The sequence below is a fragment of the Papaver somniferum genome, chromosome 5 (genome assembly GCF_003573695.1).
Source record: "Papaver somniferum cultivar HN1 chromosome 5, ASM357369v1, whole genome shotgun sequence".
Taxonomy (NCBI): Eukaryota; Viridiplantae; Streptophyta; class Magnoliopsida; order Ranunculales; family Papaveraceae; genus Papaver; species Papaver somniferum.
In genome coordinates, this window is record NC_039362.1 from 45,020,457 (window position 1) to 45,038,338 (window position 17,882).

At 34.4% G+C, this 17,882-nt stretch overlaps 1 protein-coding gene across 1 annotated transcript; it reads left to right on the forward strand.

Annotated features, from left to right (window-relative positions):
- Positions 1-15,637: 15,637 nt before the first annotated feature.
- On the forward strand, positions 15,638-17,317 carry LOC113277394. Its single transcript, XM_026526506.1, has 2 exons — positions 15,638-16,322; positions 16,389-17,317. The coding sequence occupies exons 1-2, from the start codon at positions 15,974-15,976 to the stop codon at positions 16,682-16,684; spliced, it is 645 nt and encodes a 214-aa protein (XP_026382291.1). The 5' UTR covers positions 15,638-15,973; the 3' UTR covers positions 16,685-17,317.
- The last annotated feature ends 565 nt before the right edge of the window (positions 17,318-17,882 follow it).

Consider the following 17,882-nt stretch of genomic DNA (forward strand, 5'->3'; position numbering starts at 1 on the left):
CACTCCCCCTTGCACAATGATCCGAAAACCATATGTATTTGTAGTGTGAACTACATTATTTCTCCCCCTTTTTGTCAATAAAATTGGCAAAGGTAAAAGAACGGGATCATAATGAAATTTCCACAAGAGACATTTCATAGACTAAAAGAAAAAATACATACCAACTTAATTTAGATGCAATCATAAAGCCGAAGCTAAATGCATTCATCAAGGAGTTTTAAGATACAAGATAACCCCTATAAAATTCCACAGCCGCACACCCCGCAAGATATTACCATTAAGCACAAGTTCAAAAGAACTCTCCCCCATTTGATGTCATTCCCGAAAGAACAACAAGAGCGACCTTAATTTCGAAAGAAAAGAAGGATTTTTAATTGGACACCAAAAACCATGGAAATGATTTTCTATATCCAAAACTCAACCAAATTAATCACAAGTAAACCCATGATTAATTTAATCAGAATATGCAACTAAATCAAACCACAAAAGTGATCAATTTAATTGATTGTGCTCAACATAAGAAAACTCACGGAGCTATGACTAAGATAACCACACGGACATAACTACCTTAATCGTTCAAATACTCAACATAAAGAAAACCTTACAGAATTATAAGACTACATCAACTAATAGAACATGATTATTATAGACGTTCATATACTCAACACAAGAACTTGTGGAATATATGACAAACTCAACTAGATTAATTACAATAGAACCTATAATTAATCTAATTGGAATACACAACCAAACTAATCACTGAAGCAATCAATTTAATTGTCAAATGATTTTTCTCGACAAAAGAAGACTTTCGGAGAAAATAACTAAATAACCAATCAAGATGATTAATGTAGTTCAAGAATGCTCAACATATAACATCTCATGGAACAACCAACAAGGCCAATATTAATCGACATAGTTGTAAGGTGCTCAACATAAGATACACAATGGAGCCTTCACGGTAAAACATAACAAAATGGATCAATGAAGATCAATACCGTGGATAACATACAAGGATCTATTCTATTTTCCATCACTATTTACATAACGACATAATAGACTTTATCCTTGTCAAACAAAAGATTTCATCCTATTTTCCATCAAATAAATGACTTCATAGGCATAACTTTTGTAATTGTCAAAAGTCCATTCGTGCTTTCATCAATACGAATATCAATTTATGAACGACTTACTTTTGACACAATATGGGACCTTCAAGCTCACGGACGCAAACAATACATATCCCATAAAAATATTGCAATACTTCAAAATAGATTAATACTGCAATAATATCATCCTCCAAATATTTTTAGAATTTAAAAACCAATAAACCTAAAAAAATAACATAAGAAGATGAAAACAAAAATAGCTATGTGTAGTCACAATCTTCGCTATTCAAAGCACTAGTTATTATTCCAACTAATCCAAAAAGAAGACATACTAGGCAACAATTCCTTTGAGAAATTCTTTATCATTCCCGAACTCCTTGTTATCCACAACCATAGGGACATAAGGTTCACGGAGATAAATGTCAATACCCACGAACTGTCTTAGATGAAGAGGTCAAATTAGGGTCCTCTGAATTTCCAAAGATTTAGACACGAACGTCTTTATTTCATAAATCTCCCTTCTTATTTCCTTTAACTCATCAAGAACATCGGAAAACTTCTGAGAGTTAGAAGGAACATACCTGGGTTTTCTTGTATGCCTTCTTTTTCTTTTCAGGGACTTAAAAACAGGAGATTTCTCTTTTTCCTTGATTGAAGACTTAATAATCATGTTGACATCCTTTCCATCTGACGACATAGTGCTTTGAGAACAATTATGAACAACTGGATTTGTGTGATGGAATCACTTAACTCAACAAGCAGTCTTATAAAGGATTTCAAAAGGAAAAAGGAATGTAGAGTTCAAAACCTATTGACAGGTTCGTATACGCCCAACTCTAAAACCCTATAAAGAGTAATTGTCGATAATAACCCTTTTTTTTATTTGATAGACAAAAAGTAACAAATCTAAGAAAAGAAGGAAAAACTTTTCTGAAGCATGGATCAACACTCAATCTTGTCTCTTTTCGAACAGGCACATGAGACAAGATTTTCCCAACAACACAATCAAGTTGTATTGCGATGAACAACGATTTGTCCATCTTTTTCCTCATGGGAGGAATCCTCTGATCTCTGTCTATCAAAACGATTTGACCATATTTTCTTTTCAAATGGTCTTATTCTATCCTTGGAAACCAACTTCTTAGACGAAGATAAGATCCTACATACCTCGGCGGTCTTCTGAACAAGTTTCAGCTTCCTTGCTAATCGATCTGCTCTTCGTTGAAGTTTGCCGGCGTGCCTTATTTGGTGCTTGTATTTGTAACAAGTTGATAGTTCGTGTACCTTCATCGAACAAAACGAGCACGTCAATCTTGGATAGTATTCAGGCATCTGAGATGTGCAAGCAGCTAGACATACTGTTGATCCTGAAACATCAGTGATAGGGTTTCCAGTTATCGAATTCAGTGAATCTTCCAGCTTGATTGGGTTTCCCTATTCTCCGAACCCATTGAGGTTGATATATGTATTGCTACAAGTATCAAAATCGATGTTTTCACAAAGAAGCCCTACACTTGATTTTCTATCTTCATTGGAATCATATGTTTCAGACATTTCATCAAGTGTTACAGCTAGACCTTTGTTCCCACTGTATTTTCTACGACTTGGGCATTCGTTAGCAAAATGGCCAAAACCCTTACACTTAAAGCACTGAGGCATGTCCTCGTCATCAGCCTCGTCAGCATCCCTGTTTTTAGGAGGTACGCGACCGTGAGGTTTGTCTCTTGAAAACCGTTTACTTCTCTTCAACAGAAGATCCCTAAACTGTCTTGTGATCAAGGAGACTGATTTGTCAAGATCTTTATCCGAAAAATCATCCTCAGACTGATCATCCTCAGAGACATGAACACTCTTACCTTTGACAAGTAATTTAGTGTTCTTTTGTGCTTTAAAGGCAACATCCTTACCGACTTTGGATGTATGCTCATGGTCAAAGATCTTAAGCTTTCCAACCAAGGTGTTTCTGGAAAGATTATCGAGTTTATTCCCCTCAACGATGGCATGCTTCTTAGACTCGTATCTAGATGGCAGCGATCTGAGAATTTTCATCACAATGTCCTTTTCAGAAATAGTCTTACCCAATCCAAAAGATGCATTAACAATTTTAGACACTTTGTGATTAAACTCATCAAATGTTTCTTCATCTGCCATACGAAGGTTCTCCCAATCGGAATTAAGGTTTTGAATCCTAGCATCCTTTTCACTGGAGTTGCCTTCAAATACGGTTTCTAAGATATCCCAAGCATCTTTAGATCTAGTGCAGTTTGTCACATGATGTTGAAGATTTGGGGTAATGGCATGTATGATAGCATTCAAACCGTCGGAATTTTTTTTTGCAACAGTATCTCAACAGCGGTGTATTCACCAATAGGTTTGGGAACGTTTACATCACCAACTGCCACAACGGGAGCATCATAGACATTAACAACATATACACATGATTGAAAATCACGCGATTGAAGAAAAACTCGCATAGCAATTTTCCATCATAAGTAATTGGAGCCATCGAAGACTGGTGGTACGTTAATAGAGATAACACCTCTGTCCATAGAGTCAGATCGCTACAAACACGGACTTGTTAGGTCTTAAACGTGTTTGCCTGCTCTGATACCAATTGAAAAAGCGGGGGTCTAACAACACCACCCAATATTTCGCTTAGCAATCTGTATGGACAAATTCCAATATACTTTTTATGAGAATCAACTAGACAGTTAGACTCAATCAATAAAAAGATATATCAAACAGTTTATATCTCAATCTCTCGATTTGATCTTTACTCAAGCAAATGGAAATTTGCGAGTCTTAATCAAAGAGAGATAACTTGGACCGTACCAAAGACCAATGTCCAAGGATCAATCAATATCAATCAACAACCAAAGGTTGGATTTCCAATCGATGATCTTTAACACACAACCTGTATTATTTCAATTATATAAAAAATATAATGCGGAAAAGAAATAACACAGACACCAGAAGTTTTGTTAACGAGGAAACCGCAAATGCAGAAAAACCCCGGGACGAGATTGAATACACACTGTATTAAGCCGCTACAGACACTAGCCTACTCCAAGCTAACTTCGGGCTGGACTATAGTTGAACCCCAATCAGTCTCCTACCGATCCAAGGTATAGTTGTACTCCTACGCCTCTGATCCCAGCAGGACACTACGCAGTTGATTCCCTTAGATGATCTCACCCACAACTAAGAGTTGCTGCAACCCAAAATCGCAGACTTGATAATAAACAAATCTGTCTCACACAGAAAAGTATATCAAAGGATAAATCTGTCTCCCACAGAAAAACCCTAGGTTTTGTTCCGTCTTAAGATATAAAATCAAGGTGAACAGGAACCAATTGATAATCCGGTCTTATATTCCCAAAGAACAACCTAGATTAATCAATCACCTCTCAACAATTCTTCTTGACTACACAAGCGGTTTGTAGAGGAATCACAAACAGTGAGACGAAGATGTTTGTGACTTCTTTATCTTGCCTATCGGAGAACTCTCACGATCTCAAGCCAATCAAAGATTGTACTCGTACGATATAAGATGCAAGATCAGATTACACAACTACGATAAAAGTAGTATCAGTATGGCTTCACAATCCCAATGAAGTCTTTAAGTCGTTAACCTGGTTTTAGAGAAGAAAACCAAAGGTTAAAGGAGAATCAACTCTAGCGAGCGCACTAGTATCACACAGACGTGTGGGGATTAGTTTTGACCAATGCTAGATGTCTCCTATATATAACCTTCAAATCAGGGTTTTGCCTTAGTTACAAAGCAATCCATATTCACCGTTAGATGAAAACCTGATTTAGATTCAAGATAATATTTTTCAATCGTTAGATCGAAAACTTAGCTTGTCACACACACTTGGGTAGACGTTTACTGGGTTTGTGAAAACCGTGCCCAAACGTGTACGTGTATGTTGGTTCAACATAGTAACCCAAAAGGTTAACCATATGAGCATTTCATATTAACCTAGTTCTTCTTCACCATAACTAGTTCAATTGACTCAAATGAACTAGTTAGAGAGTTGTTCAATTGCTATGAGATCTTATGTAACTACACAAGACACAATTGGAACAAAGATGATTCGATTCGATGAATCGGCTCATGAAATTTATAGCCACGGTGTGGATAAATAATTCCTTAGTAATTTAAGTTTCATGTTCAGAGCACATCTTTAGATCATAACCACTTAAGCTCACAAACAAGTTCGCGGACTTAACGCAACCGGCAGAGTTTTCCAAACTCAGCAGAAAATCTCGGCAAAGAGACTTCCGCCATTTCGCGGACTAAACACGCAAACGAGTTTTTGAAAAATCCCAGCAGAAATTCTCGGCAAGAGAACTTCCGTCAGTTCGCAGATTGAGTTCGCGGACTGGGTACGCAGACTTGGCAAAGCCAATTCTTCCGGTTTCTCTCAATCAACAAAGTTCAAAAACTTCAGATTAAGGAATACATGGTTGTGTAATCTAAACTCTCATTCCAATCATTGAGACATTCTCAGAGGACGTTATATAGCCGTTATTCACTGACCGTTTCACGTCAGAGCAATTCTCAAAGTAATTGAAACTTTTCATGACTTTCGTCACTAGGTGAAGATAAAATTGATCAAAGCGAAACGCTTTACCAACACACGATTTCGAGAAAAAGATAAGTAGTGAATACTCAGCTCGAAATGTCAAATGTGTATGATCCAGTCTATATAGCATACGACTTTTTGTCTCATAAGAAGTAGGAGATAGAATAGATAGACTTTTAAGTGATAGATAAGTTCAAGTCTCCAGATACCTTTTTGTTGATGAAGTTCCACGGTTCCTTGAGTAAATCTTCGTCGTTGTATGATGAATCGCCATGAAGTCCTTGATCTAACTACACTTTTCTATCCTAGTCCGAGACTTAGATATAATATACTAGAAATCAAGACCCATAGTTTTGATCACTAATATTGACAAACATGCTTGATATAGCAACACATGCGAGGTTGACCGAGCTATGCTCTAACAAAACGTGTACATTGTTGGTTCAACAATAGTTAACCAAAAGGTTAGCCATATTAGCACTTCATATCAACCATGTTCTTCTTCACCATAACTAGTTCAAATGACTCAAATGAACTAGTTAGAGAGTTGTTCAATTGCAAGGAAATCTTATGTAACTACACAAAACACAATTGAAGCAAAGATGATTTGATTCACTTGAATCGGTTTATGACCTTTTATAGCCACGGTTTGCAAACTGCATTCCTTAGTATTTTTAAAGTTTAAGTTCAGAAATTATCTTCAGATATTTAACCTTCTCAAGTTCGCACACTAGGTTCGCGAACTTAAGACACCAGACAGAGTTTACAAACTCCAGTAGAAATTCTCAGGATGAGAACTTCGTCGGTTCTTGGACTGGGTTCGCGGACTTAGCTCATGCAAGTAGTTTGTCAACTCCAGCGGAAATTCTCGGGTTTGAGAACTTCGGCAGTTCGCGGACTTGGCACTTGCCATTCTTCCGGTTCTCTTGATCAACAAAGTTCGAAAACTTTGGTTCAAGGAATATGACTTATACATAAATGTGTTTCCACAACAATGCTTATGTCCATCATTGGTTATGTAATCTAAACTCTCATTCCAATCATTGAAACATTCTTAGAGGACGTTATATAGTTGTTACACCATTTCTCGTCAAAGCAATTTTCAAAGATGATTGAAACATATCATGACTTTCGTCACTAGGTAAAGATAAACTTGTTCGAAGCGAAAAGCTTACCAACACATATTTCGAGATATAGATAGGAAAGGTATACTCGGATCGAAATACCAAATGTGTATAATCTAAGTCTATATATAGCATACGACTTTTTGTCTCAAGAAGTAGGAGATAGAGTAGATAGACTTTTGAGTGACAGATAAGTTCAAGTCTTCACATACCTTTTTGTCGAGAAGTTCCACCGGTTCCTTGAGTGGTTCTTCTACTTGTATGATGAATCGCCATGAAGTCCTTGAGCTCAACTACACTTTCTATCCTAGTCCTAGACTTAGCTATAGTAGACTAGAAACCAAGACTTATAGTTTTGATCACTAATATTGACAAACATGCTTGAGATAACAACACATGCGAGTTCGACCGAGCAATGCTCTAACATTATTGTTGTATAAGGATATATTTATTGGGGTTCAAAAGTAAGGACATATAAATAATATACCCGTTCTTGGGAGACTTCTTGTTTTTCACCAATAAATACCTTAGACTTGAGTTCTCTGATTCAAAGTCTTTTCTGTATTCAAGCTTATCTCTCATGGAAAACAACAACATGGAAGGGGTTCTCGATAACTATTGCGGTGATATTAGTTTAAAAGGGAAGAAGAAGAGAACTCCCATTGATGGTAAATTTGATGGCTCTGAGGATCATCCTCATGTCAATTGTTACTTTCTATATGATCATCATCATGTAGAACAAAAAGAGATGATTTCTGCTAATGTTGTTTATGATTTTCTTAAACAATTTGAATGAGCAAAAATTAATTAAGCTTGTTGAAGCATTGAAAAGTTAAGACATGCTAAGGACTGAGTTGGTAAAGGTTTCGTCTGACCCTTTTCTCATGAAATCACATGTTAACGATCTTCTCAATGAAGATATTTTTCCTGAAAAGTTTGTGGGTGTTGTTGATGACAAACTCAAAGGTCTCAAAACCAATGATGTTTCTTCTGGTATTTAATTAGTAGATTTCTTATTTTCTTCACTAGTTAACTCCTTGTAAGAATTTGTTTTCTATTATTTAAGGAGGAACACTAGTTTTTTGAGTAGTTTTTGTGTGTTATGTTAGCTATTCCAAATATTATCAGCTTGTGTAGTTAGAGATTATTAATTAAATTTTATTTTGGTAGATGACTTGCAATACCAAATCTTCATGATTATATATATGTATTGCTTATTTTGTGAGATTTGTTCTTTGCTATCATTATTAGTGATTAGAACATATATCTCATATTTTCTCATAGGTTAAGCACTTTCGTTCTTGCAAAAGAGTAGTAAACTATTTTGAGAATGACAGTTTTTGATCTCTATACGATTACACTTATTTGTGAATAAACTGGTACATGGTTCCGTGAGATGTTATTTAGGGATTGACTTACTTCCTTGAATGTGTCGCCAACATGGAATAAGTGGTGAACTTTAATCTCTACGTTCGTACATGGCAAGAGAAGTTATAATTTTTACGTTGAATCATATCACACTAATTGTTTTATTGTTCGTAACTGGCATAGAGAATAGTTTGTGTTGATGATTTTCTCACGAAAATATTGTATCTTAATGCCTCTAACATTAATTTCGATATTTTTAAATTCTTTGTTTGTAACTGGCGAGAAGAGAGAAAAATATTGGATACAAATTTTAATTTGTTCGTAACTGGCCTATTAAATTTAAAGTCCAAGAAAATCCTTCTCTTGTGACTAGAGTAAGGTCGCTAATGTCGTTCTTTCGGGAATGACATAAATGGGGGAGAGTTCTTTTGAACTGGTGCTTAATGGTAATATCTTTCTGTGGAGTGATGATAAGGAATTGTAGAAGATGCTTGTGCCTTATGTCTCCTTGACGCAAACCGAGATTTCTTGGTTGAAATCGTTTAAACTAAAGGTTGGTATGTGTTCTCTAGTCTTAAAACTATTTTGATTAGTTAATGATTATCCCGATTTTTCACCTTTGACAACTTTGTTAACAAAAAAGGGGAGAAGTATTAAGTAGTATCTTACTATATGGATTTACGAAGCATCATGTAAGGGGGAGTGAATTATTATCTAAAGGTTTTACCTATTTTGTAAAAGTAGTATGTATTTAATAAGGGGGAGAACATATCACCACAATATTGCTTCAAAATTGTGGTGCAATTGAATTTTGAGGAAGGTAACAATATTATATCTCTATATAACGACTAATGAGCTAGGAGAGTGTGTTTACCTCATACTATAAAAACTCTAACGAGTATTCTCATAAGTTGTTATAGATACATACCTTCAAAAACAAAGTGCTAAATGAACACATGCATAACATTAGAAGAACTTGAAGTACGAAGAATTCAAGACGTGTGTTGAAGAACCAAGGAAATCAAGCATAGTGGATTGAGGTGAAAAGTTTATTTATTGTATCCATATGTATTGAATAGTTTTGTCACTAAAATTGACAAAGCGGATATTGTTAGAGCATTGCTTGGTTGAACCCACAAGTTTTGTTATCTCAAGCTTGTTCTCAATGTTAGGTGATCAAAACTGATTTCTAGTCTACTAAGTCAAGTTTCGGATAGGTTTGAATTGTAGTTGAGTATCAGAGATCACTCTTGAAGACTGAAGATCGAAGAAGACATTTGGAGAACTTCTGTATCAGGTATGTGAAAACTGAACCATTCTATTTTACTCACTATACCATCATTCTATCTATTAAAACTATATATATCGTATGATTATTTTTTTTTGATACTAAAAAAACAGATAATTATATATATATATCGTTTGAATTATAGTAAATTTACAAAGAAGATGTTTCGAGTCAAGCTTGTCTTGGGGAAAATCTCGAAATATGAACAAAGGTCCTTAACAATATTAGTTCTACGAATTAATTTGTGGATCAATTGAAAATTTCCCATGCTAATGATTATATCATTTGGGAATGTATCAAACATCATAAGAGAAAAATATGAACTTATTGAGATTTCTACTCATGGTAGGTTGGAGAACCAATTCGCAAACTATAGATATCTGAGATTAAAAATATATTAAGGTTGGCGAACCAGTTCACAAACCGCAAGTTCAGTTGGGTACAATTCACGAACCCGGTTGGAAAACCATGGTGAAATAATATTATAAGTTGGATAAATTGGCTAGCAGTTGGCGAACACGGTTCACGAACCATGGTCAACTGAGATCGGTAGTCTAGTAGGGTTGGCGAACTCGGTTCACGAACCGTAGCACCCTGACTTGTGAATAAGCCCTACGGTTGCAATTCGTTGTACCAACTTTCCTGATAATGTTTAACATATGCTTAAAGACTTATTATTTTAATATGTTTAACATTTCTAGAACTCTCTTAAACACTTCTAAGGATCCATTGACACTTTGTGTCCTAGTTGATTCCAGAGTCGCCTTTATCGACCTTTTAGGTCTACGACTAAAAGATTTCACTTGGGGATTTGTGAAGCCAGGTCCGACTATCTTTACCTTGATAGTTCGTGTATCTTGATCTTGTTTTTCTGTTATCGAGGTTTTCATAATTTATTTCAGGCAAGATAGTAATCACAAAATTATATTCGTCTCAGACTTTGTGATTCCTCAAGATAATGATATTAGTTGATCTTTCTACGATTGTTCTTGAGAGGTGGTTAAGAATCTAGGATGCTCTTCGGGAGTCGTAAGTTTCGGATTTGTGAGGGTTGTTAGCTTGTCTATTGCAAATAGAGTTCCACACCTTAATCTTTGATCTAAACGGAAATCAAATAGGTTTATCTATTAGAGGCAGATTGGTATCAAAAGTCTTCACTTCGGCTGAAGCAACCCTTAGGATGTAAAGGACGTCATCTAAGGGAATCAAGTACGTGAAGCCTTGCAAGGTTCAAGAGACGTAAAGAGCGTGACTTTAATTGAATTTCTTGGAGCGTGGTTCGGTCTCGAATATATTCCAGTCTGAAGTTTGATAGTAGGCTAGTGTTTGTAACTGCTTAATACAACATGGTGTTCAATTTGGACGAGGTCCCGAGTTTTTTCTGCTATTGCGGTTTCCTCGTTAACAAAATTTCTGGTGTCTTGTGTTTTTTCGTTTTCGCATTATATTGTTTATCTTTATAATTGGATTTACACAGATTTGTACTTATTCAATTTAAGTAGATACGTTCGCTTAATTATAATCGATTACGAGACTAGTTTCTTGTAGAATTCATATCTTGAAAGATAAATAACAAGTTTAATCTCTTGAAAGAATTCCGATTGAATTATTTGGATACGACTAGATTGATCTTGGATATTGATTTTTGAGATCGTCCAAGTACTATGCTTAATAATCAGGTTCACGGACCTTGTGTCTATATATGTACTGATTGAGTAGAGGTTGAGATACTAACTATGTATACATATTCTTAAGGATCATTAAGTTGATCTACTTGCAATTCTATTAAGTTTTGCATATACAGGATTCCGAAGAAAAAAAATAGGTAGTATTTAGTATCCCCTGGGTTTTCAGAAATAATGAATCTTTTTGTGATTTTATTTTAAGAGTTTTACGTGTTTTTAGTTTTAGTTTTTAGAGTTAAACTGATTTTCACCAAATTTTACCGCCACTTAGTCAAGGCACTAGTTCCATTTAAATTTGGGTATACCCCACCAGTTTTGTTAGTGATACTAAATCAACTCCGCGAAGTATGGAATCTTCCATATCTTCCTTCTTGTGTCTCCTCTATCACACGAGGCTAGTCATATGCTTTTATTTATTTTTTTGATTTGCTTGTTTTCATTTCCTTTTGTTTGTTGCTTTGTTTCTGGCTATCAGAAAAAAAAAATGATTTTCATATCCATCTAACTTCGGTCCTTAATCATATTCACCTAAAGATTTTAAATCCATATGTTTAATTTAAAAATACTACTCCCTCTGCTCCCAATATAAAAACAGATAAGGAGCATTCTTCAATTTAAAAATACTACTCCCTCTGCTCCCAATATAAAGACAGATAAGGAGCATTCTTCTAGAATAAGAAAAAAAAAGTTTTCATAATATTACGCTTACTTTCATAACTTACCCCCATCTTATCATACTATAAATATTATATATCAATAGATCTTGTAGTTGCAGGAAATCCTACACTACACTCCTCATATGATTTCATTAATACTCAACTTATTTTAGATTAACAATCTTAATTTTATTGATGAATCTTTGAACAATCTTACAAGGAAAGATAAAGGAATCAAGAATAACCACTGCTCTAGATTTTCTCTCTCCTATTTACTTGTTTCTTACTCTAAAAAGATCTCCCCCTCTTTTCATAGTTGAACGACTATTTATAAGGAAATACATAGTGGATGACAGCTAATCTGTCCTTTATTTTCGGATATGTCTTGCGACATTCTCGCAACCTTACAAATGTTACTCTCGCAAACTCTCTTATTTTCGCAGAATCATTACATTTTTCTCATGATTTTAGCTGACGTCTTTTATTATGCCACTTCTAAAATTGTTCTGCGACGCTGTTGTGTTGTCTCATTGATAATTTCGCTGAGGCATTATTGCTGCGAGATTCTGATCCTACAGATCTAGAGGAGGATCTCTGGACATTCTTATATATACACCGTCATACATGATTTGCGTCGTTTTCTCCATAAAACTCAAACGACAATGTATGTAAATATAATATTTTGATGATACGTTCTCCTTATAAGACTCTACATTCCTACCAAAAATTATCATGATCCAAAATACCAAACTTCATCATCTACCGATCTTAAGTTTAACTGTTAATTATTGACGTCTGATTTTCAAAGGGGTGGATGGTGGTGTTGGACGTCTCGAATTGTGCTTATTTTTGGTAGGAACGTAGAGTTTTATAAGAGGAACGTATCATCCAAATATTACATTTAGATTCATCAGCGTTTGAGTTTTGTGGAGAAAATAACGCAAATCATGTATGATAGCGTGCATATAAGAGTGTCCACTGATCCTACCTCATATAGAAATCTTAATCTCATAACATCATAAATAAGTGTATACTAGATTGGTGCACGTGCTATGTAAATGGCGCGTTTAACTTCTCCTAACAAATCAAAAGTTTTTTTACGATCAAAATTGATAATTGCGGGTGCCTTTTTATTACTCTTTTTCTTCCGGATAGATGATAATGAAAAGTACAGAAGATCAAAGACTTTTTTATTTTAGAATTGATAGTTTCCCATGCCTTTTTGTTACTATTTTTCTCTCAAATAAAATAACGATAAAATTGATAGTTGTTCGTGGCTTTTTATAATACCGTCCAACAAAGTTATTTTCTTTTTAATAAAATAATAATGAAAACCTTTGTACAAATCAAAGGCTTATTTATGATCAATATTGGTGATTACCCATTAGTTTTTGTTATTATTTTTGTTTCAAATAAAATGATGATGAAATTGATAGTTACCCGTGCTTTTTTGTTATACCATTCGACAAAGTTTTTTTTATATTATAAAATAATTAGAAAAGTTGATAATCGCCTAAGGATAAAATTTTTGGGACAGTACGTACAACATTGCGTTGTTTGACATCAAAGGAATTTTAGGATCAAATATTAGGGAACGAAGATATTAGCTACCATAATGACGTGGGTGAGATAGTTGGGTTCATTTGTAACACATGTGAACTCTGAATAGTGTTGCAAATGTATCATTAGATACGAAGTAATGTGACTGCATTTTCCCTAACCTTTGTTCTTTGACCGCGGTGGATGAACTTGGAGATGCATTTGATAACATTTTATCTGGTTTTTTATCATGCATCCTGCTGTTTTTTATTAGTTTTTCGAGCTTTTTGAGCTTTCTTTTTTCTTTTGTTGAACAAATACATCCTATCACATTGTTATTGTTGTTAGAAAATTATCTAGTATACTTTTACATTATAACATAACATAAAAACCATTGACACCAGTCAAGAAAAATCATAATTGTCGATGCATACTTGCATTCTGAAAATAACGCACCATAAATAAACCTTGGTGCACCTTTTATAAAATTATTCGTATGAGTACATAATAGAATCAAAAGAGACACTCCGTAACTCATAAATAGCGAGAAAAATTCAGTCAAAATTTTAGCAATAACAAATTGACATTGAATAGTATCTCACCATATCAGTGCTTAACTTAAATGTGTTATCCCTTCGATATACCTTAGGCTCCATGGCAATTTGGTAATACCTTCTGAATGAAGTGATACTAACCAATCTTAACTACATATCACGCAATGGAACAACCAGATCATATCTCAGAGAACGTAATTCACCACCCTGTAAACACTCTGAGCACCTATTAGTAGTGACGAAGATGGGCACAAAAAACAATCAATAAACTACAAAAGAAAAAAAACAATCATTGTGGTATGCCTCTTATTATATAGCCGTATCTAGATTTTTGATGGAATATAATCAAGACTTCAATCGCATCTCTCTGTTTTGATGTAGTTATCAATGCAAATATCAAAATACCAAAAACGTCAAACTTAACTTCTTTTTAGTTTTCTCCATATTTTATGTTCAACAAGTGGATGAACCATACAACTCTTGAGAACGATCAACTTATGAACAACGATGGGTTCCCTCCAACTTTCAATTTCCGTATTTGGGTCTTTTGGCTTAGTGAGGCTCATATTGCAGATTTTGGGTTTATAGATTTTCAAAATTCCGTTTTCAGTTATCTTACACTGTCCCGATAAGAGTTTTTGGGTTCCTACTGTAGCTTTGAGTCCTAATATGGTAGGTTATCGACCATTGAATTGTATTTGGATTTTAATAAAATCCAGACACAATTATTTTCGATTTTTAATTTCACCTATAATATTTATACCAATTAAATGTTGCCAAGTTCTCTTACCAAAACCCTGGTTTCACAAAAGATTTATTTCGGCCAATAGGAAATGAGGGTTGCGTCACCGTTGTGTGTGTTTCCTAGGTGACAACACAAACAAAACATCCTCATTCTAATTTTTCTTTTATGTCGGGAGGAAAAAAAATAATTCATCTCCAATGGTGTTGTTTGTGATCACTTTTTTACTATATGTAAACTTTATCTTTAGTAATTTTAAGATTTTATTAGAGCTAAAAAAAGATTATTTAACATATTGGAATTAATTTTAGTTAAACAAAAGTTTACTAGAATAGCTTGACATCCTCATGGTGAATGTTTTAAACATTCACTATGAGGATGTCTAACAAAAATTAAGCCATGACATCTTCACATTGATTTAAGAAGTTGGGGTTGGAGAAAAAATTTAGGAAAAATGAAGGTCGACCCTATGTGGATTTAGACATTTGTCATCACATACATTCTATTGGAAAATCTCTAAGGTTGTATTTAATTACAAAAAAGAGAAAGAAAACAGTTCCATGGAAAGTGCTTCTATAAAATCAGTATCCTGGGGAAGGGAATGAAAGACTTTCCATTGAATTCAATGGAATTGAGTTTAAAACATAATTTAGGCCACGCTTTATACAAATCCATGAAAATAGGTTTTTGATCAAACGATGGAAACACGCTATTTTCATGGAAAGATGGCTAGTTATTAAAAATTTGTTATTAAATCAAATATTAGTTCAGATTAAATATAAAGGAAGAATCGTTTGAGAAGAGAAGTGTGTTTATTGGATAAGTCAAGACAGTTAGTAGGCATCTGATTTGTTGGCTTAAGAGGTTCAAATTTTGAGATCCAATAACTGCTTATTAACTGAAAGATTGGAATCCAAATCCTAAAAGGTGCGTCTATATATATTTTGGTTCTAAGACGTATGAAATCTCAAGAGTCACGGCGATATTGAATGGAAGCAATACATGTCCATTCAATATCTATATAAGTGAACCAGGAACCAGAGATATAGACAGATTCAAGCATCAAGAAATCCTTCTTAGTTTCTCTTCAAACTCTTATGTATCAATACCAATTAGAGTTTTGGGGTGGATTGTCAATTTTTTTGATTGCCAATTCACACAAGGTTTGTTGTATCCTGGAAGTGGTTTGCGATAAATCCCTGCAACAAACTCAATTCAAATGGGAGCAAATGACGCAGAAAGCGTCTTAACGCGCCTCAAGCCATTATTTTGATTCCGAACCCAAAATATCCAATAATTTTAAAGCGTTGCTTCAAGCAATGGATTCAGAATCAAGTATGGCTTCTTTCAAGATTATGAATCAAGATTTTTTAAGATTTGATAGTTTCGATGATACAAATTTTACTCGCTGGCAAGACAAGATGAAGTTTCTTCTGACTACTTTGAAGGTGTTCTACATTCTTACTGCACAACCATTAGCAGAACCAACTGTCAAAGATACCGATGAACAAAAGATGGAACGAAAGAAAAGAGAAGAAGATGACTTGATATGTCGTGGTCATATTCCTAATCCATTATCCAATCGTCTCTATGATTTGTACAATGAAACAAAGACTGCGAAAGAAATATGGGATGCTCTTGAAATAAAATACAAAGCAGAACAACATGGTACGAACAAATTTATGGTTGCTACTAATTTTTATTTTAAGAAAACTGATAAAAATCCATTGTTAGTGCAAGTGCAGGAGTTGCAAGTTATTGTGAACAAGATTCGTTCTTTGAAAATGGATATTCCTGAAGCGTTCCAAGTAGGTGTTATAATTGCAAAATTACCACCCTCATGGAATGGTTTTAGGAAGAAACTTCTGCATGATTCCAAAGATTTTAGTTTGGAAGAAATTCAAATGCAACTTCGTGTTGAAGAAGAATTGCGCCTGCATGACAAAAAGGTTGTTGTGAATGATCATTCGAAAGTGAATCTTGTTACTGAATCTGGTTCCAATAATAACACCAATAATGCCCTTAATTAAACCTAAGAAGGAGGAAGACAAATTTAAGAAATCCTCATCTAAGAAGAAAGGTTCTTGCTATAATTACGGGAAAAATGGACATTACATCAGTGAATGTCAACATTTAAAGAAATCCCAAAAGGAAACCAACATGGTGGAGGATAAGATCGTAGCCATGGTTACTGAAGTAAATATGTCAACCACAACATCTGGATGGTGGTTTGATACATGGGCCACAATACATGTTTGTTATGACAAAACAATGTTCAAAACTTATGTAAAAGTTTCTGATGGCCAATAAGTTCAAATGGGTAACAACAATCGTGCCAAGGTGTTAGGCAAAGGAAGTGTTGAACTCTTTTCACATCCGGAAAGAAAATGACTCTCATCAATGTTCTCCATGTTCCGAACATAAGAAAGAATTCAGTTTCTGCAACTTTAGTTGGGAAACAAGGAATTCGTGTTATTTATGATTCTGGCAAATTAATTTTTTCGAGAAATGGAGAATTTGTTGGCAAGGGATATCTCAGTGATGGGATGACTAAGTTAAATATTGATTGAATTTACCATATACTAAGTAACTACAACAATAAATGGTTGAATGAAGTAGTATGTAAATCCATCATCACTGAATAAAATTTATGTTCTTTATTATCTTGTGATTGTTCTATCTTGTTCCAGTTTCTACAATAGTTAAATGTCCTGGCGTTTTTAGGGGCCACTCAAAAGGAATTAGGGGCCAACAATAAAACAAAAAAGGTCACCCAATTCTAAATTGTGTTCACCCTTTATCTCCCATATTTCGTAATGACAAAATTATCTTTCAATATTCGGTAGTTTGAGCAGGATTCGGGTGATAAAAAGATTTGAGGGATTTTTTTTTTTTTTTTGCTTTTTCGAACTTTGGTACAACCATAATCGGTAGTAAAGTGTGTTACTTTAACTTCCGAATGTATATTGGTCCCAAAATGAGATTTTTCCAAAATCCTTTAATTTTCGACTTTGGTACAACCATAATCGTTAGTAAAGTGTGTTACTTTAACTTCCGAATGTATATTTGCCCCAAAATGATATTTTGCCAAAATCCTTAAATTTTCGAGCTTTGGTACAACCATAATCGGTAGTAAATTGTGTTACTTTAGCCTCCGAATATATTCATTTTTTGAATCTTAGTACTACCATAATCGGTAGTAAATTTAACTTCCGAATGTATTGGCCC

Bases quoted from the DNA above. Each gene is read 5' to 3' on its own strand.
- LOC113277394 (XM_026526506.1), top strand. From the start codon at position 15,974: ATGGATTCAGAATCAAGTATGGCTTCTTTCAAGATTATGAATCAAGAT. The intron at 16,323-16,388 runs GTACGAACAAAT...ATCCATTGTTAG, and splicing joins ATACAAAGCAGAACAACATG to TGCAAGTGCAGGAGTTGCAA.